Source organism: Magnolia sinica, chromosome 7 (assembly GCF_029962835.1).
Source record: "Magnolia sinica isolate HGM2019 chromosome 7, MsV1, whole genome shotgun sequence".
Lineage (NCBI taxonomy): Eukaryota > Viridiplantae > Streptophyta > Magnoliopsida > Magnoliales > Magnoliaceae > Magnolia > Magnolia sinica.
The window spans coordinates 89,022,203-89,043,113 of NC_080579.1; the positions used below are offsets into that span (position 1 = coordinate 89,022,203).

The following is a 20,911-nucleotide window of genomic DNA, read 5'->3' on the forward strand; positions in this document are numbered from 1 at the left end:
GCTCCAAAATAAAACAGATCCAACATTAGTTTTTTGGGCTCGAGGCCCAACTTGAGATGCCGTATCTGACGGAAGGGCGGATAGTATACACACATCACGGTGTGCCCACTGAGGACAAGACTACCTTAAGCGGTTTGGCTCAGTGATGATGACAGGATCTATACGTCTTGTCCACACTGTCCATCTATTTTAATACTTTATCACATAAATGAGATATAGATCAAAATCTTAGGTGGTTCACACCGTGGAAAATGGCAGTGATTGAAAGTCTACCATTAAAAACCTTCTAGGGCCCTATAGATTGCGTCATGCGGATCTGGACGAAGGTAAAAAACAAATATCAGTTTGATCCAAAACTTTTGTACTCCCAAGTAGTTTTTAACCGCAAGAGTTCAATCAACACTGTGTGGCCCACTTGAGATTTTGATCTACCTCAGTTTTGGTTTCATGCCATAAAATTATCTGGAGAAATGGATGGACGGCATGGATGAGACAAAAAAAATCATGTTTGGGCCCACAGAGCATCGACCACTAGCGATTGGCCAGTGGCAGGGTGAGGAGCTGATGATCCGTTTCCAATACTTCTTGCATAGGATCTTTGGCCTCGTCCATGTTGCTAGACTACCCTGATTGTTTGCCACTATTTTCGTAGATTGTAGTTTCATCCACGTAAACTTTGCCTATGAGAACCATTCGTATTGCATAAGTGATGGACCACATCCGTATTGCATAAGTGATGGACCATATCATGGATAGGTCAGATCCAGACTTATTCCAACCACCGGAACCATCAGATTGGCTCTATGAATTTGGAATTTTAATCATTTTATTTTTAACCATCCAACTAATAGGAACCATTGAATTATTAGAATACTTGGTTTTCAACGTGGATGCTTCATCAAAAACATGACCGATGATTTAAATGGTCTCGATTGACTTACAATCATGCAACTATACAGACGGTGGATGAAATATTAACTTAAAAAACTGATCACGTTCTAACCGTACTCTGTTCTAATCACTACAGTCTCTTCTCTCCGCATACCCGCCGAGGGTGGATTGGCTAGTGATCCTGCCACTAGCCTAGTGGTCGGTGCCCTGTGAGCCCCATCATGATGTATATGTTTCATCATCTATTTTTTTTTTTATCATTTTATGGTATGATCGGAAAAATGAGGTATATTCCAATCTTAAGTGGACCACGTCACATGAAACAATGTTGATTGAACGTCCATCATTAAAAACTTCCTGGGGCCAAAAAAGTTTTGGATCAAGATCATCTTTGTTTTTTTCCCTTAATCTAGGTCTGAATGATCTAATCAACAGATTGGATGTCAAATAAACAGGATAGTGGGCCTCAGGAGGATTTTAATGGTGGGTATTCAATCACTATTGTTTTCCTGTAGTGTGGTCCACCTGATATTCATATATCTCTAATTTTTATTTTCAGGACCTAAAATGATATGTAAAAATGGATGGACGGCATGGATAAAACACATACTTTATAGTGGGGCCACGGAGGATCGACCACTAGCCACCGGGATAGTGGCAGCGACACCAGCCAAACCTCGTCCATCAGCGCCTCCTCTATCAAAACCCTAAAACCTCCCGCATCGGCACCTCCTCTCTCAAAACCCCTGAAATCTCTCGCACCGGCACCGGCACCGGCGGCACCTCCTCTACTCCGTGGAAACCCTGGTCTCGCTGTCGCTCACGAGTCCAGTAAAGAAGCGGAATAAAAACTCACTGATTTGAAGAAGAAGAAGAAGCAGAAAGTAATGCGATTTTGTTTGTATTATTTCCTTCTTTTCTTAATTTTTCTTTGATTTTTTTTTGGGTGACGATGAAGAATGAGAAGGTAATATACTCATAATTGTTTTAATTTTATATATTTTTTGTCTGATTTTTGGGTTATGACAAAAAATTTCCGTTTTTGCTTTTATTTGGGGTTATTCTGTAGTATTTTTTTTAATTTTTTTTTTCTGAATTTTGGGATTGGGAAGAAGGAGGAGTAATGTGCTTTTATTTATTTTATTTATTTTATTTGTATTATTTTATTTTTTTCTTTTTGCTGATTTTTGCGGTATTTTCTTGTTTTAGCGAATCTATCTTATATCAGAAAAAGATGAAGTCTTTGCAACGAAATGGTTCTACTTCCAATGATGCAACAGAAGAGAAGAAGAAGAAGAAGAAGAATAAGAACCAAAGAAAGAAATCTCCGTCGGAAGACAGCGAAGCAACAGAGCCACCCACCCCTTCCTTTGACGAGGTAAGCTCAACGGCCAGCTCCTTGGCTGTGTTTGGAAGTACAATTGACTTAGATTGCGATGGCTATCAACTTGAAATGTTCCATTTCATCTGGTACTAGTAAAATGGATTTTGGAGTAGTGTTACGAAATATGATTGGATTGGCATTAGGAAACAAGCTGCGGGTTCATTTCCGTTTGCAGTTTAAGCGTGTTGGCTTTCAGAGGAAGTATGGGATTATGCCCCCTTTGATGCTTTGGTAATCTGGACTTTTGTTTTTGTTGTGTCTGACTGTGAATAGGCCATGCCCCAAAAACCTTGGAAGGTCCTAGCTGCTGATCTCTTGACGTTTTTTCCTGTTGAATTTAGAGCATTGATGTATTGCTGTCATTGACTGTCTATTTGTAGGCCACAAGCCGACAGTTTGCATATGTTGATTTTGTTTTTTGGGCATGCTCCATCCACAACTGAAGTTTATTGGACATCCAAATGCACCCTTGGTGTTTTTCTTTTGTATTTTTATTTTTTATTTATATACTTCGTATCCTCTCTTTCAAGAGGAATCATACGATTATGCCCCCTGTTTTTTGTAGTGTATGCTTCAGTAGTCTGGACCATTGTTATGTTGTGTCTCATCATGGATAAACCATGCCACAAATATCTCTCTGATCGGAATAACCTAGCCACCAATCCTTCGACATTACTTTTTCCAGTTGAATGTGGACTGGAGGATTGATGTATTTCTGTTACACTATCTACTTGTAGGCCACAGGCTGGAACTTTATGATTCCTGAGATTGATTTTTTTTTTTTTGGGCGTGGTTCATCCACAGTGGGACACAACAGACCAATGATCTGGATTACCAAAGCAAGTGTCTCTGCCTGTTAGAATTTAAAACCTACCTGTACCATGTAAAGCCTCTCCCCACGTATCCTATAATTCTTCAACAGTGTTAGATGAATTGTATATCTGACACAGTTCAGTTAATTCTGACAGTATCCATTCCATACCATTGAAATCATGGGCTCTGTAAGGATTTGGTGTAGGCCATGGCACTAGTCTGACGATTGCAACTGTCCATTTAACGGCCATCATTTGGATGGTTGAAAAGAAAATGGATGGAAGGTTCGGTTTGAACATACAAAACCTGATGGTTAAGAAGAAGGTTGGAAATATGGGCATATATTATTTAATATCAGGGCGCTGCAATAAATTCATTGCATGATTTGACAAAAAAACATTTGTATTGTGTTTTGGAAACCCCTAATTCCTAAGTATCTCTTGTAGCAATTTGTCATCGTTGATGGATTATGGTACAAATGGTGATATCAGAACGTATTGGCCGTACATATAGGAATTTGCACTATGAATTAATATTTTACAGAGATTGATAAAGTTGGAATATGCCATATTTGATAAAAAATGTATCACTATAAATACACATTGCATTATGGCATTACAGTACATTCAAATGGTATTTTGTAACCTTGGTTAAGAACATCCTATCATGTTGTTTTCGTAACCTTTCAAAATAAATAAATAATAATAATAAAAATCCTATCATGTTTGCTTATATGGGCTATGCTTGCCATAACGTGAGGTGCACAATTTGGATGGACTGGATTGTCATGCTTGAATGCTACGTACCTCGCGTGAGTTGCCACAATTTACTGTATTGTGGAGAACTTGCTAGCCCCTCTCAATATTGCATAAGATAGAAATTGAAAGCATTCCAATAAGCTTGAAAAGTGCTGCACAAACTCTTTAATCACTTGCACTGTAGACAGGATGTACACAAAGTTCTCTATAATATATATCTATTGCTCCTATTTTCATTTTCTTAAGCTTGAATTGTCAACTTCTATGTTTTTTATTTTATTTTATTTTTTTTATAAATATATTATTTTATTTTAAACTATGTTACGGAATTGCCATTCAAGTGCCAAAAATAGGGCACTTCTATTGAAATTCCACGGCTAAAAGTTCTAAAGTCTCAGAGTTGGTCGGTATTTCAGCTTGGAATGTTAATGTTATATGTGTTTCATGGAGTTCCGTGTAAGTCAACCAAAATATATACCATCATAGTGTTGCATTCGTTTACAAAAGTTAGGACCGTTATTTGGTTTGCGATCTTGTTGATGGGCCATGGCCTAAAAATCTAAGTGGTTGGATGGCTTATGATAGCTGTGCGATCAGTATACTGCAAATTGATTGATAATGCAAGGTTGTGAGAATCACTAAAAAAAAGGAGGTTGGGAGACAGTTTAGCTATTATCCAGAGTCAATGGGGAAGCTCACAATGTTGGCTGACTGGGATTGTCCAAGCACCATAATTTTTGTGCTAGGACACATTCAGATGGTGTTCCAGCAAATAAACAATACTAATCACCGTAAACATTCCCCACTTGCTTGATGGGGATCATGCTTCATGAAACTTCCCCAAAGATCACATTACAGTTTCATTTCTCCATGTCATACATCTTTTTAAATGATGAAATCTGAACCAAAGAGCGATACAAGACATAAAAAATGATGATAAGAGGTCAGCTTGTGACAGGGAATTACATTTTTTTTTGAGGGAAGGAAATTCAGAATCTTTCCTTGACTAAAATCCTTGAAAACCAAAGTTCTGCGAGCCCACTCAATGACTTTCTCCTGTGCAGCAATTTGGATTTTCACCCTTTTAGAACTAAATTTTGGAAGACTGTTATTTCGCTCTTTCTAAAGTGACCATAACTCTCCAAGCACAGCGAGATGCCACGAAACTGGTTTCTTCTTTCCTAAGCAGACGTCCTCCCAAGCTTCAGAAAAGGGAAGAGATGGACCCCAACATTACCCATGATTCCTCAAAGATTCTCTTCGAGTGGTTCCGCATTGATGAAGCATGCTCTGAATTCATGAAAAGATGGTTCATTGACTCAACCTACTTGAGAGTTGAGACAAAGACCAGACACTAATTATCACCACACCTCTCTTCCTCATACGATCTATGGTTAAGACGTCCTCCTTCCTGACTGGCCACACAAATGCCATCACGCTTTGAGGTTCCTGATAAGACCACACTAGAGGCGTGGAAACTTCCTTTTGGATCCTTTCTGACTATGGATGAATAGAATTATCTCATCGAAAAAGATCCATTGCTTTCTTTGTCCCACCTCTATTTATCAATTACCTGAGGAGAAGGACTATATCTGTTGAGAGTCTGTAATAATCCCAAGATTCATTGAATTCATTGGTCAATAGACCTCTTCTAAGCTGCAGGCTCCATGAAACAGAGTTGCTGCATAGACTGTATTACTCACACGCTAGCACATCCTTTACCCTCATAGCCCTATACAAGAGCAGAAATGCAAAACAAAGAGCACGATTACCACACCGGATGTTCTCCCAGAAGTGAATTCTCGCACCATCCCCTAAAACAATTCAACATTTTGTAAGAAAGCCCCTCAATTATGAAAATTGCCCTCCACACCCTGGAAGCTCTGTGCTAAGATGGAGCCGTAATAAGCCACTTGCCACTTTTTCCCCATACTTAACATGATCTGACATATCTCTATACATTATTAGTTTCTGTACCAAATTGTCAAAGCCACAAGCCACTTCCCCAAAAGCACAACATTCATTGCCTTCAATGACTTAATGCCCGCTCAATGACTTAATGCCCGCTCCTCATCCTCAATTGGTTTGCATACTTCATTCCAGTCAACAAGGTGGAATGTGTGATGGCTTTCCACCCCTTTACAATGGAAGTCCTTTTGGATTCTCTCAATCCTATCCAAAACTTACACAACACACTAGAAAAGAGATATTGTATTGCTAGAGCAGGTGGGTGAATAGCATGAATCTTTTGAAGGTTGCGAAGAAAACAAATGAAAAAGGTTTGCCTGCATGTTTTTTATGGGGACCAATTTTTTTATTAGTTTTTAAAGATTGCAGATTGTTATCAAAAGAAGACCTGGTTAAGGGCAAAGCCAAAGTACAGGACCCAACATTGAATAGAAACAAAAGGAGGAGATGACCAGAGATCTTATCTGTCTCAAACAAAGAAATGTCTCCACTCCCCCCCCCACAAAGTGATCCCTGCTACAATCCCCACAAGAACTAGTTCCACTAGCCCAGGCAATAACCTTCCCCTTTGCCTCTTGGAAATTATCTTCATCTTTAGCTGCTTAATTGTAGATTGTTCCATTGTTCCACTGTTGCCAAATTGTCCAAATCCCAGCCAACAAGGCTAACTTCCATAGAGAGATTCATAATTCACAATTTTTCAAAGAGGAGAAAAGGAGAGAGAAAACTGAAAAGAGGCATTTTGGACAGAAGGGTTGTCGAGAATTAATTCTCACGTTAACCCATAATATCCTTTTAATCAATGGGCTGGGCTTGGGCCTGAAAAATCAGAATTTTGAATAGGCCCTGCCTGACGGCCTGACCCAGAACAGTTCAAAATCCAGGCCAAGACCACCCCAGGCCCGGCCCATTGACAGCACTACTTTTTATATAAAAACCCTCAAACAGAAAATTTATGGTGCACAAGAGGAGCACCCAGAGACAATACACCCTCACCCAATAATATCCCATAAAAAACAAGTGTAAAACATAACACACACACACACACACACACACACTCTCTCTCTCTCTCTCTCTCTCTCTCTCTCTCTCTCAACACTCTCCCATATTGATCGGGAATATTCCAATGACCTGGGTGGGTCATCATTGTGGGGTAGAATTCCTTTTCGGGAGGATCGTTGGGTGTGGGAGGAAGCTCTGGCCTCTTTTATTCTACTTTATTCTCTATATCTTCTTCGAATATCGCCCTTGAAAGGGGGGGTCCATATTAGGTAATCTCTATGAGATCTTGGGGTGGAGTGAGACGACTTTTTGTTGAAATCTTAGAGGAGTTCCATGGTTTAAACGACCTGATTGCCATGTTGAATGAGGTGCCTGTGGATGTGAATAATCCCTATTGGAGGTTGTGGAGGGCTCACAATGGCCCATTTCGCTTCAAAATCTTCTTTTTATTTTGCCAGTGTTTACATGGTAATGGGGAGTCTCCCCCTTGGGTTAGACTGTGGGGGCAATCCAATTCCGTTTAGGTGGAAGCATTCAAAAGGACTGCTATGAAAAGTCTCTGAACTTGGACAATTTGCACAAAAGTCTTTTTGTTTTTGTTTTTTTTTTGTTTTCCTTCTCTAGCTTTTGCTTCGTGTGTTGAGAGAACCATTGATCATTTGTTTCTGCATTGCCTGTTTGTGAAGGAAGTTTGGAACCATTTTCTCACCCCAATCAGAATTGATTGGGTGTTGATTAGTGTTTGAAATATCGGCATCGCGTTGTGTATCGCACCTTTGGGATACAGATACGTATCGGTTATCGCATGGGATATATCGGTTGTATCGCGTAATGTATCGTTGTTGTTGGAAACATAGGAAAATTGGTCGATTTTTTCAATGAAACTTCAGTGATTGTTAAAAAACACATCAACACACTAATAAATCAAAACATTACAAAAAATATGTGCACATAATAGGTTTTCTTTAGATGGGGTCTTAATCTATGCGTTGTCTAACTGAATTGATACAAGTATATTCAAAGTTCATTCATATAATTTATAAATATAAGAAGACGTGTGGAAACACAACCAATACATTTGAAAGCAAAAGAAGAATCACTAGATTAGGTTACATACATGTTTGATTTTATGTTTGGACATAAGGATTGCAACTGATTTGCGGCCAAGTGGGAAATTTTGATTTTTTCAACTTTCCGCAACTCGGCCCATCTCCTCCAAATCTTAAAATTGAAGTTCCCAATCCCTTTATTTGTAACAATTTGACGCTAATTTAACATGGTTTACTGAAAAAAAAAAAGGATTGAAAATCGAAAATGCTCACCGAATCGAACATGTGAGATATATCGCACTACTTGTGAGTTTCGTATCACACAGGTGGGATACAATAGATATCGTGGGATATATTGGCCAATATCATCGATATTTAAAACATTGGTGTTGATCGAATCACTGAAAGGCCTCATTATTGGGTGTTTGGGGTGCTGCTTTTCTGTTCAAGGTAATATATTATGGAAGGTGCTTCCCTTTTAGTTGCACGGTCCTTCCAACTAGGTGCTACTCCCTCTTTGGATTGCGCTTCAAACTCGCATTCCCGCTCCCACTTCCTACCTACTTGTACTTGAAAACTTTCCAATAGATGCTTCCACACTCCCGCACATGAATCCATTGCCGCTTCTCTCTGTGCTTTGTGCGACTATATGCTTCCCTATCCCATTATCTGGTGTCTATGGGAATTGGGAGGAAATAAATAGGAAGATTTTCAACAAAGAGGTCCTGTCTTGCGATGTTATAAGAAAATAATTGATTGCTTGATGGGCATTAGTGAGATATGAATTTCAAGGCTTCTCAGTTTCAAAGATTCTTCACGAGAGTGGTAGTAGGAGAGACTTCGGTTGCCTAGCTTCCCCTAGGTTGTCTTTGTTATATTCCATTGTTGCCTTTTATTTTGGGGATATGGGATCCTCCCCAAGGTGCTGAGTGACAAGAGGGACACTCGTTTTGGTTCACCTCATGGCAATCTTTCCTTGTTTTGATCGTCTTTCACCATGTCTTTGTTTTTCTCTTTTAGTAATATCATGGTTATTGTTCAAGAAGAAAAATCCACTATTTCCCTTTTCGATTATTAGTAGTTTTTTCCCAAGCTTTGAAAAATGCAGCGATTGAACCTGGCATCACCCCAGTCCAAAAAATAAAAAAGAAAAAGAAAAAGAAAAGCAAAGTGAAGAACTGCTTCTTGATAAAGGTAGCAAGCTGACAATGCATAAACAAATGGCTTACGTCTTCTTCATTCAACAAATAAAGGATACAAAAATTCATGATCATCATTTGTCTGCTCCCTAGAGTCTAGACGGCCAATTATAAGAACTTTGTACTTATGATTAACTTGCTGTATTAGTCAATTTCTTTCTTTCTTTCATAGAGTAACAATGATTTGTCTATTTTTGCACCCTAAAGTATGTTTACTCTTTTCTTTGTTGTAGTTATGTACCTCCATAAGATAATGTTGGAATTTTGTAGGATCCTGTTGAGGATGACGAGGGTAAAGGTTCGTTAGAGGATAGATTTATTCAGGATGCCTCAGATGAGGATGATGAAGTATATCAGAGTGCAGAGGAGAGTGAATCCTCAGGAGACGAGGTACATGGTAATTTTCTGTTGTAAATTAAATTAGCGTTTGGTGCAAAAAGTTTTTTGTCTGTTTAGAGACAAATTCAAGATTCTTCGTTGCAGGGGTTAGATAGCAATGACAAAGCTGGGGATGTGCATAAGGATTATGGCCAGGAAGATCAAGATGAAGATACTGAAGAGCATCGGGGAGTTGAAGAGAGTGACTCCTCAGAAGATGAGGTCTGCAGTATATTCCTGCTTCAGAAATGTCATCTAATTATATATTTTTCATCTCTCGATCAGTCTTTTATTGTGTTGGACTTCTGTTTTTTATTTTTATTTTTTACTTTTCCAGGTAGCTCCACGAAATACCATTGGAGATGTACCACTGAAGTGGTATGAGGATGAGGAGCACATTGGGTATGACATTACAGGGAAGAAGATAAAGAAGCAGGCGAGAAAGGATAAGTTGGATTCCTTTCTAGCAGGGGTTGATGATGCTAAAAATTGGTGAGTTTTTATGTTGGAGATGATATTTAGACCTCATTTTTTCTATGCGCACACCCTCATTTTCAACCTTTGGTGGTAGAATAACTGCTCTAATATGAAAAAAGTGGTGTTGCTAGTGGTGGTTTGAGTTCCAGAAGTATCTCATGTCAGTTTGAATTGATATATGGGATTAATGTCATTGATCTAAATTCATGGAAATATTCCCCAAATTCTCAAAATATAGAGCTTGGTTTTAATTTTTATGACAGCTCAATGAGTTATTATTCATGAGGTATTTTACAATGCTCGGGCAGAGTGATTGTTCAGTAGCTTTCGGCTTTTTAGTTTGTGCAAGTGGTGACCAGGTCTTAGTGATCCAAACCGACAATATCATGGGCCTAATTCTGAATTGTCTTTGCTTCAAAAATTTCCTAGAGGGGAAAATCCTAAACCTATCAGCAGGCTGTGGACGAGGAAAGTGTGAAAAGGAAATTACAGAAACAGTTCCCATTCAACCAATGAAGACCAAATATTCTATAGCTAGGATCTTCCAATCTTGGGGGTTTTGGTGTATGGGCCTTCCATGGTGAGTCCCATCATTGCGACATTTTGGATCACTGAACTATGGACCCCAATTGTACAAATGGAAAACCTGAATGTACTGTTCAATCTCGTGGCCTGAGCATTGTTTAATACCTCATTATTCATAGCCTTTAATTCTGTAATGTTGGATTTGTTTTCTGATGTAGGATCTCTTGTTCTTAGTGATTATTGGCAAATTGATTGAGGACTCAGCTGTTAGTTAGTACCCCCTAGGTTTCGGGGTGGGCCCTTTCACTCCATTTTATTTTATATATATATATATATATATATATTGAGAAGTGACGAAATCTTATAAAAGAGAAAAGATACAAGAGGGATTGGCCCGCTGAGATAGCAGACCAAAATGCCTATATAGAAGGAAATGAAAACAAAGTGCTACTGCCTGGCTGCAGAGCATGGGAGGCCCATTCCACTATAAAGAAATGAACCTTCTTAATGATAAACCCAACATCATGAGACTCCCCTTTGAAGCATCTCCCATTACGCTCTTCCCAAATCGCCCACCACACTGCCGCTAAAGACATTCTCCAAACCTGATTTTTCTGTTTACTGAAATCTGCCCCATGCCAGGCTTTAAGCAAACCGATGGAAGAGGAGGGAAGGACCCAAGAAATATTGGACGAAGAAAAAACCGCTGACCATAACTGAAGCGTAAGGGGGCAGTGAATAAAGAGGTGGTTCACCGATTCTGCTTCCGCCATGCAGCAAAGACAGATATTAGGAATACACATTCCTCTTTTCCTAAGATTATCTACTCTCAGGACCTTCCTAAGAATACACATACACTCCATTTTATTATATGTGCTTAGCGAAAAGAGTGTTTTTTGATACACCATGGACATGGATTCTATATGAACCAATGGATTGTGCCAAGTCAGTTTTCCATGAAAATTGTTCTTGGATACTGTGATGTTGCAATTGATAGAAATTCCTTTTATCTTCATGCAACACTGAGATGGTAGACAACCTGCTTTTCAACATCGAGCTCTTTAGCTACCAAAAAAAAAAAAAAATTCCTTGGGCATGGGTCCATGGTTTGATAATAAGAACATTGATACGGTGAGTATCAAGTGGATGCTGGTGCACCAAAAATCTCCCATGCTGCAAATTTGCAATATTCAATCAGTAGCCTTTTCATTGGTGCTTGAGAAAAAAAATTCCTCGTCCAACGGCCAAAGAATGAGTTCAGTTTGTCCAATCTAGGAGTTTTTTCGGGACTCTGGTTTCTCACATCCAGAGTGGCATGCATCAGATCCATGCCATGGATTGCATCTTTGTTTTTAATTTTCTACTGCATATGAATTTGTTATATCTCTAACTTTTAATATTTTACATGGGTATGCTGTTCTTATTTATTTTATCTGTGTGTTCTGTTTTTAGTGCTGCTGTTAGCATTATGATTATTGTTTCTCTTGAAAGCATGTTTCTCCGTGTTTGTAATATTCAGGCGAAAGATTTATGATGAGTACAATGATGAGGAGGTGGAGCTTACAAAACAGGAGACTAAAATGATCCGTAGGTTGCTGAAAGGAAGGACACCTCATGCTGGTGTCGATCCATATCCGGTCTGCAACTGGCCACTCTCTCTTGTTATCTATGATAAATGATGCTATGTGGCTGTGATTCTTGATTATCACCATCATTATCATTTTCCTTCATTCTATGTGTGAAGAAATTTGAAAATTGTATATTTCCCATGCAGCCGTATGTTGATTGGTTTGCGTGGGATGAGAAGAATCACCCGCTGTCAAATGCGCCTGAGCCAAAGAGACGATTTATTCCCTCTAAATGGGAACATAAAAAAGTAAGTCTGCATGCCCCATTTGCAACCTAGAAGAAGCGATGAATATTCTGTATTATATAAGTATAGAAATGTTTTGTTGAGTCCCAATGTATTACCTTTTGAAAGATCTATCCTTGCAAGTATTTCCCATTTTATTGCCTTTTAAACTCTTTGGTGGCAGTCCTTTTTTCAGCTGAATATGGAGAGAGAGATGGCTTCATCTGCCTTTTGGGCTGGTTCTGTGTTTCATGTTGTGCTAACTGCTTCTCATGAATTTAGGTTGTTGAGTATGTCCGAGCAATTCGGAAGGGGTTAATAAAATTCGACAAACCAAAGGAGGAGCCAAGCTTTTATCTATTGTGGGGAGATGATTCCAGCTCAACTGATAAATCACATGGATTGAGCTATATTCCTGCTCCAAAACCAAAATTGGCAGGTATTTACTTCTTAATGCACTTTCCCTTTTTCAAAGCATGTAAAGCTTCTGAATACAATTGGTTTTGCTTTTAATTTTCAGAATTTCCTACCTGTCAACTCCTTTCTTGGTTTCCTTCAGGTTGCAGTCCACATTTGCATAAATGCATATGTATTGTAATCGCCATTCTATCCATAAAAAAATATATAGTCACCATTCTTGGGAGCCCTACTTTTGTTTTTCTGAGATTTTTCCCCCTAGGCTCTCTTATCTTAAATTATGTGCAAAGAGTCTGGAGATCTGAATTTAGAATCTGGAGACTTGAATTTTAATCTAGTTTATATTCACAGGCCATGAAGAGTCATACAACCCTTCCATAGAATATATTCCTACACAGGAGGAGATCAATTCTTATCAGTTGATGTATGAGGAAGATCGCCCAAAGTTTATTCCAAAAAGGTATTGGTATTGTGGGCTTCTGCTCAACTTATGCTTTCTTTGGCTTTTTTTGTTTTTGTTTTTCATTTTATGCATGGAATTTCTTAATCGTTTTCACCTGTGTACTCAACAGGTTTGAGTCTCTTCGAGGTGTTCCGGCATATGAGAATGCTCTAAAGGAAGGTTTTGATCGATGTTTGGATTTGTATTTATGCCCCAGAACTCGGAAGAAACGTGTAAGTATTTAAATCCACATGCGAAGAAGTGATATCTGTGCTCTATCAGTTGTTCTTTGGATTGTTCCTCCATAGTTCTACACACCTTGCCTCTGAACTAGCCTGAATGCTGCATTGAGATGCATGCCATATTGTGTGTTGGGTGTATGTTTGATGTTTCATCGAAATGGATAACCATTCATTCAGTGTATGATTTGAGTGGCTTGAAAGCTTGTGCGGGCTCTCGAGCTGATAGTGTTGACAACTTGATTTACACTCCAATCTCAGATTGCATGAAAAATGGCTACAACCCATTTTTATGCACTCGCATTCTCAGCGGAAGCTTCTGCGCAGATACCATGAAAACATCAAAGATGTCTTACTGAAATTTCCTCTTCTATTCACTATTCACTTTCTCAGATTAACATAGATCCTGAGTCCCTGAAGCCCAAGCTACCGAGTCGGAAAGATCTAAAGCCCTACCCATTGACTTGTTATCTTGAGTATAGAGGTCACAGTGGTGCTGTTCTGTCAATTTCAGTTGAATCCTCAGGTCAATGGATTGCTTCTGGTATGGGATACTATTCCTAGATTTAACTTTTTTTTTTTTTTTGTTAAACCTTCAATTTACCCTTTTGAATATTCATGAATGAATATTCTTTAACCTGCATGTATTATTCACATAAGATAACGTAACTCTCGAGTATGAATTTCTGTTCCAAAGGTTCGATGGATGGAACTGTTCGAATTTGGGAGGTTGAAACTGGCCGATGCCTTAGAGTCTGGGAGGTCAATGAAGCTGTCCAGCATGTAGCATGGAATCCTTTGCCCGAGCTTCCTATATTGGCTGTTTGTGTGTAAGCCCTATTGCATTGTTTCTTGTAGTGGTTAATGTTGTCTGGGAAACCCTTTATTCTCTCCAAATCTGACTGTCCTATACTTTGATGAAGTGGGCAAGATATGCTTCTTTTGAACACAGGACTTGGAAGTGCAGAAGAACAGCAAAAAATTAAAGAACTGCTGCATGTTGAGGCTTCTCCAGTACCAGATGACTCTGGTCAGTTAATATAACTACCTTCCAGTTTTTCAAGGAATTATGCTGCCATGATATCTTTTTCCATGAATGTGGGGCCCATGGTTTGGTGATTTTGACATGATTTGTTGGGCTCCACTGTGAATGGGGCATGCCCAAAAATTCCCATATTAGCAGGTTGTAAGCCTTAAATGATGCCTACAAATAGATGGTTAAGAAAAGAAAACACATCTGTTGTCCACATTTGATGGAAAACACATCTGTTGTCCGGGCTAAAAATTTAAGGGCTAGAATATTCTGACCTGAAAGATTTTTGAGCATCTCCCATCCATGGCGGGGTCCATCAGATCAATGATCTGGATCACTGACTTGTGGCCCCCACATGCATGGAGTTTGGAGTTTCAACAAACTATGCATCTTTTATTGCTCAGTGCCCTGTGATCCTCCCAGATGAATCTGTGTAACCTTAAGTGCCTGTATCTGCAGGTAGCACATTCACTGTGAGTTGGGTTCAACATGACAAGCATGATGGTATCAGGTTGAAGCATCTTAAGGTAATTCATAGTATCTACTCTTGAGCCTGTTACGCTCTTCCATTATCTGTCTTACCTTATTAAGAGCTTTGTATTAACATCAACTTAAATGCTTTATTCGGCTTTCTAATGAAAATCATCATGAGCTCTGGCAGAGTGTGTCCTCAGTTGAGTGGCATCGCAAAGGAGACTACTTCACTACAGTTGTGCCGGGTGATATCCTTGGAAGCTTTTATTCTATTTTATTGGGTTAGTGATATTTTCTGAATGGTGGGTTGGGGATTTTCCAGGCTCATATCTTTGTGCCATTCTTGGAGTATTTCCAATATGATAACTGATCACCTACAGGCGCCTGCACCACTCCTTGTGGTGCAGGGCCTTTTTTTACTGTTGGACGCATTATGTGATCATTATTATTTTTATCTCACCCGTTTAATGCATCCAAAGGCTAAAAATTCCCTGTACCATAAGGAGTGGTGTAGGTGCCTATAGATGATCAGTCCTCTTTTAATATCACATCTACATAGTCTCTACATTTGGCATTCCTTGATCTATTTGTGCACGTGACACAAGAGCAATACTGATACACCAACTCTCAAAGAAGCTCACACAGAATCCTTTCAAGAAATTGCACGGCCTTCCGGTTTCAGCAGTTTTCCATCCATCTCGTTCCGTTTTCTTCATTGCGACGAAGAAAACTGTCCGTGTTTATGATCTGTTGAAACAAAAGCTCATCAAGAAGCTTGAAACGGGAATGCGCGAGGTTTCTTCCATTGCAATTCATCCTGCAGGTAAGTTATTTTCAGATGTTGTTTTATATATTGATCTTTAAAAAAAATATGTAAGTAAAGAGGGGGGTTTCTGTCTTTTTTCAGTGGAAAATATTTTTGAGGTGTCTTCTGTGCAGGTGATAATGTAATAGTAGGGAGCAGAGAAGGGAAACTGTGTTGGTTTGACATGGATCTTTCGTCTCAGCCATATCGGATTTTAAAGTACGTCTCTAAAAGTTAGGCAAAATCTGAAGTCCTTATTTGTTTTAACTTTGTGAAAATGCTTTTGACATCTCAAGTGCCTATTTGGAAGCTCCTCTGATTTGCAATCAGTGTGTGTCTGGTGGAGAAAAGGTTTGTTGTCCTTCTCTTCTAGAAAAGGGTCTTGTTGCCTGAGATAGTGCAGAATACAGAACCTGCTTCATGTGGCTTCTGTTCCCCCACTTCGTCAATCCTAAATCACACATGTGACAAGACCTGTGATTTGGACTGAATGCATCACGTCTTTCCACCCAAAGCCGAAACAATTGGATACACCCTTGACAATTTTACAATACCCCAAGTTCGCCAATCAGTTGGTTCCTTCAATGTCTACTAATGAATGTTACTTTAATGAGGATTTGTTAAAAAATGAGCAAAATGAAGCATATGATAACTGGTATGCTGATCATTCTATATTTCCAATCTTAAATCTTACCTTGAAATTCTTTCAAGATCAACTGGCTTCTCTCTTTGCCATTTTTTTCCCTTTCTTTCATTCTCTGGAATGACTGGCTATCCCAACAGTGTTATCAGTAAAATCAGCAGTAAATTTGGACTTCTTCAGTGAATGGCGGTCGTTTACGCAGATTGGCATCAAGACGGAGTTTGAGCCGAGGCTAATCTGAGTAAAACTTGGTTTGGAGGGGACCTCAATCCTTGTGATTCAATGGGTTGAACCTAGGGTTGTCTTCGACCAGGTCTGGTCCCGTTCAAAAATTTGAGTTTTCAGCCCAAGGCCAATGAACTTGGCCCAAACCGAGTTGACTTGTGGGAAGAACGACACTCCCCAAAGAATAACAAAAAAGAAGCAAGAACGGTATTGGGTTGACCCTCCCATCATCCTGTGCTGCTTGAGATAACAACAAAAAATTAAGTCAGAAACATGCATATTATCAACCAAATCGGAATGAGCACTGCTGGTTCCAGTCCAGGGTGAGTCACACTCCGAAACTGAGTTTTGATTCAATATAAATGAATTTTATCATCTGTCATGGGGCAGATTTGCTTCTGTAGCATCCTGAGAAGATTGTTGCTTCTATACATTTTCCCTCAAGTGTAATCTGTTACAACGGCACTTAGGTTGCATTTTAGTTGCACAATCCTTCTAAGTGCCACTCCCTCTTTGAATCACGCTTCAGACTCGCTCCCACTTCCTCTTTCCTGCCTATTAATACTTGGTTCAATTCTGAAACAGATGCATCCCCGCTCACTCAGCTGAATCTGTTGCCTCTTCACTTCACGCTTCGTGCAACTATAGTTTGGATTTGGCTTGGGCCATGAGAAAAATAATTTGTGATCTATGGAATTTCGAATTCCAAAATTCATTAAATGGTGCTAGTGTGGATATGAAGGAGCTGCTTCTTTGCAATATGACACAGCCCTATTTTGCTATTTTTTGAAATTTCGTTAAGTAGAAATTCCAAAATCACAAATTATTTTCTCCACCTTCGAAATGGCCATGAGCTAAATGCAGGATAGGGTGATGTTTGGGTGTTTCCTTTTCTGATGGTATAGGGGCTGCTCTGCTCAACTTTCTATTTAGATAAGAACATGTACCATGGTGTCTTCTAAAGCAGGAGAGCGGTATCTGCTTAATGCCATTTCCTGTTCTAGTTAGTCCCAAATGAGTGGGCGGGCTCTGTTGAAGTAGCTGAACCATTACTAATCTAGTGGCACTTCTGGATGGGCTGAAATCTGCTCACATTTATTTTGTTTTCGATTGACTGTGATAGTTTTGCATGTTTCGTAAGATTTATGCTCTCTGGTCGAAAATCTACAGGAGTCACCCCAAGGACATTACGAATGTGGCATTCCATCGTTCATACCCCCTCTTCGCCTCATGCTCTGAGGATTGCACGGCATATGTCTTCCATGGCATGGTTTATTCAGATCTTAACCAGAATCCTCTTATCGTTCCATTGGAAATTCTCCGAGGGCACAATAGCACCAATGGCCGAGGTTAGTGTTGTATGGGATCTCTTTCTTGTCTCTCTCTCTCTCTCTCTCTCTCTCATGTTCTGTTGTCTTGCTTGAGTTGTGTCCTGAAGTCAGTTTGGTGCAGAGAAACTATATGTAGTGTTCTCAGGCCCTGGTCCCATGTAACTGCGGCCATGTTTTGGTGATCCAGAACATTGATCTTATGTGACCTGCGGCACCTGCCTTTGTTGAACCCTGCAAATAGATTGGATGGCTAGAAGTTTCCTTTCTAGCAGATTTTTGGGTGGTGGTTCGTCAACTGTGGGGCTCATAAGAGAAATGGTTCAAACCATCTGACCATAGGCCCTGTTGATACAAACACAAGGCCCCAGGACCCTGCAGATTGTCAGGCTGAGAACCATGTTATTCTTCTTTGGTTCAAATCCATTTGATCTATAGCAGTAACTGTGTGGGGTCTGGCTTTGGCACTCCACCAAAGTAGATGGATACTCTGTGGGACCCATCAGGACAGGCCCCTGCTCTGTTGGGGACCATTGCAACTGATGGGATTTTGCGAGGGGGCCCATCATTCCACAAGAAGATTATATCCACAAAGGGGAACCCCCACGGACTTTTAACCCTTTACCCTTAATTTCACGGTCATCAATCCAATAAGAACACCGTTCAGTTGATGGTGTGATTTGTTTTGTTTGCAGGGGTAATGGATTGCAAGTTCCATCCAAGGCAGCCATGGTTATTCACTGCAGGTGCAGATTCAGTGATCAAGCTCTTCTGTCATTAAAATGTCATCATCACCATCATCTAAGCCTTCTCCCAACTATTTGGGGTCGGCTACTTTCACCAGAATGCACCGAGGGATGTCTATTACGAGATCATAGGGTTCAGAAGAATTGGGGGATGGGAAGATCTCTCTCTCAACCCAGAAATTTGTGAACTGGTTATCGGAGATCATCGAATTAATGGCGGTTGATTTTCTTTGAATGGGTTCGAAATGGCAGGGGAGTGTTGTATTGCAAGACGAGCTATGCGGAGAAGGTGCTGGCCACAGGTTTTATGGTGTGCTTGATGCTTGTAGCTTGTATTGGTCTGCACTAGTATATCCATCTCTTAGCCCTGATGCGTTTGCATCGAATTTTTGGATTTTGATCAAATTTGTGCGGTAATTGAGATTTAAATTGAATTAATGAAAAAAAAGAGGTTTTCTTTCAATTTTTATTTTTATTTTATTATGGAAAACACTTGCCTACTTGCTTAGGTACCTAACAAGGTCACTTTCTTTACCATGGGGAAATTGACTTTATGTGTGTATGAAATCCACCTCGAACATCAGCTACATAAGTCCTTGTTTGGCGTTGATCCAAAAAAATACGAATGGTTGAACACATTGGTGGGTCACCTCATAAAACTATACCGAAAAACCTCAAAATTTGTGTGTTATGCTGCCCACTTGAGTTTTGGCATACTGTAATTTTTGGGTAATTCTATCAAGTGGGCATACACACGAATTTTGATGTTTGTGTGGGGTTTTATTTTCATCAAACCACAGTGGAGTGATATCACTAAAATTTGATATTTATGGTGATTTTGGGTGTGCTCCCGACGCACGTGAGTTCGATTCCCTTCTTCTTCGATGTTAACTAATGAAAATGGTTTTTGGGTGATTGCATGCATCTGCAAGAGCAGTTTCGTTTTAAAATAAGGCACGTTAAAAAAAACAAACAACTTATTTTTCATCGGAAAATAGGTATATGGTTTTTTAGCTCGTTAAAATTTATTTTTACTTTTGACTATAATATCTTTAAAATTATTTTAAAATTATAATTTAAGCCGACACTTAAATTAATTTTCAATTCATGCAACGGCACCCAAATATATAAAAATCAGACCAATCTGAAACTAAAGAAAGCCACACTATACATTAGGGACTCGGAGTTGGTATTGTTAGAGTTGTGGGCCCCACAATGATGTATTTGTTTTATCATGCTGTTCTTCTATTTTGGCAGCTCATTTTATGGCATAAGCCAAAAAAAAAAAAAAACACACAGAGGTATTCAAATCTCAGGCAGATCACTATCATAGGAGACAATGGTGATTGAATGCCATAAAAGTTTTGGATCAAGCTGATATTTATGTTTTACTTCATCTAAGTTTGTGTGACCTAATCAACAGGTTGGATGACAAATAAACATTATGGTGGGCCCTAGGAAGTTTTTAATGGTTGGCATTCAATCACCACTGTTTCCTGTGGTGTTGTCCACCCGAGATTTGAATCTGCTTAATTTTTGGGACCAGTTACTAAAACGGGCTGGAAAGACGGATGGAGGGCGTGGATGTACGACAAATCATCAAAGTGGGCCCGACGGTAAGGGCAATATCCGATGAGGTGTTACTCGAGTAACACTCGTATATTACTCGTATATCCCTGTGTCCGGGGTCACAGGCAATCCGCTTCCTGTCACGGAGGGCCTTCGCCTTTTGCAAGTAAAAGGGTGATCGGACGCCTGCCTCACAGGGTTCCCGTGGCAAATCCACTCCGTCCATCAATTCTGCAAGACCACGATAGGGCAGAAATCTAAAAATCAGGCAGATCCAAAACTCATATGGGCCACACCACACAAAACAGCTGTGATTAAACACCACCATTGGAAACTGTGGGGCCCACAATTTTCAAGATGATATTTATGCCTACAGTTTATCTGAGTGGTAATAACCCTATGAACAGTTCGGATATATAAAAATCATGATCATGGTCAACTCCAGGAAGGTTTCAACGGTGAACGTTTCCGTTCCCACTGTTTCACGTGATGTGGCATACATGAGTTTTGGATCTTCCTAATTTTTGGAGTTATATACTATTGTGGTCTTGGACAACTGATGAACGGATTGGATTTATCACGGGAATCTCTGTGGGTCCCGCACAGCTTCCGATTAGACACAGGCAATCCGCGTGTATTTGTCAATTGCAAAATAGAAAAATAAGGCCCCAAGCAGAGATTATTCTGCGAAGTT

General features: G+C 39.6%; 1 protein-coding gene across 3 annotated transcripts; it reads left to right on the forward strand.

Annotated features, from left to right (window-relative positions):
• The first annotated feature begins 1,599 nt into the window (after positions 1-1,599).
• LOC131251649 (ribosome biogenesis protein BOP1 homolog) lies at positions 1,600-19,111 on the forward strand. 3 transcript variants are annotated; one of them, XM_058252502.1, is made up of 19 exons: positions 1,600-1,775; positions 2,101-2,269; positions 9,335-9,454; positions 9,548-9,664; positions 9,780-9,934; positions 11,964-12,081; positions 12,219-12,320; positions 12,579-12,735; positions 13,065-13,173; positions 13,286-13,388; positions 13,788-13,938; positions 14,092-14,224; positions 14,318-14,424; positions 14,887-14,954; positions 15,089-15,154; positions 15,502-15,724; positions 15,841-15,925; positions 17,745-17,923; positions 18,598-19,111. In XM_058252502.1, exons 2-19 carry the CDS (start codon positions 2,126-2,128, stop codon positions 18,681-18,683), a joined length of 2,223 nt encoding a protein of 740 aa, XP_058108485.1. In that variant the 5' UTR covers positions 1,600-1,775; positions 2,101-2,125; the 3' UTR covers positions 18,684-19,111. The 3 variants fall into 3 exon arrangements, with proteins under 3 accessions (XP_058108485.1, XP_058108486.1, XP_058108487.1); XM_058252503.1 differs by lacking the exon at positions 1,600-1,775 and having other exon boundaries at positions 2,123-2,269; positions 9,335-9,461; XM_058252504.1 differs by lacking the exons at positions 1,600-1,775; positions 2,101-2,269 and adding an exon at positions 9,044-9,059 and having other exon boundaries at positions 9,335-9,461.
• The last annotated feature ends 1,800 nt before the right edge of the window (positions 19,112-20,911 follow it).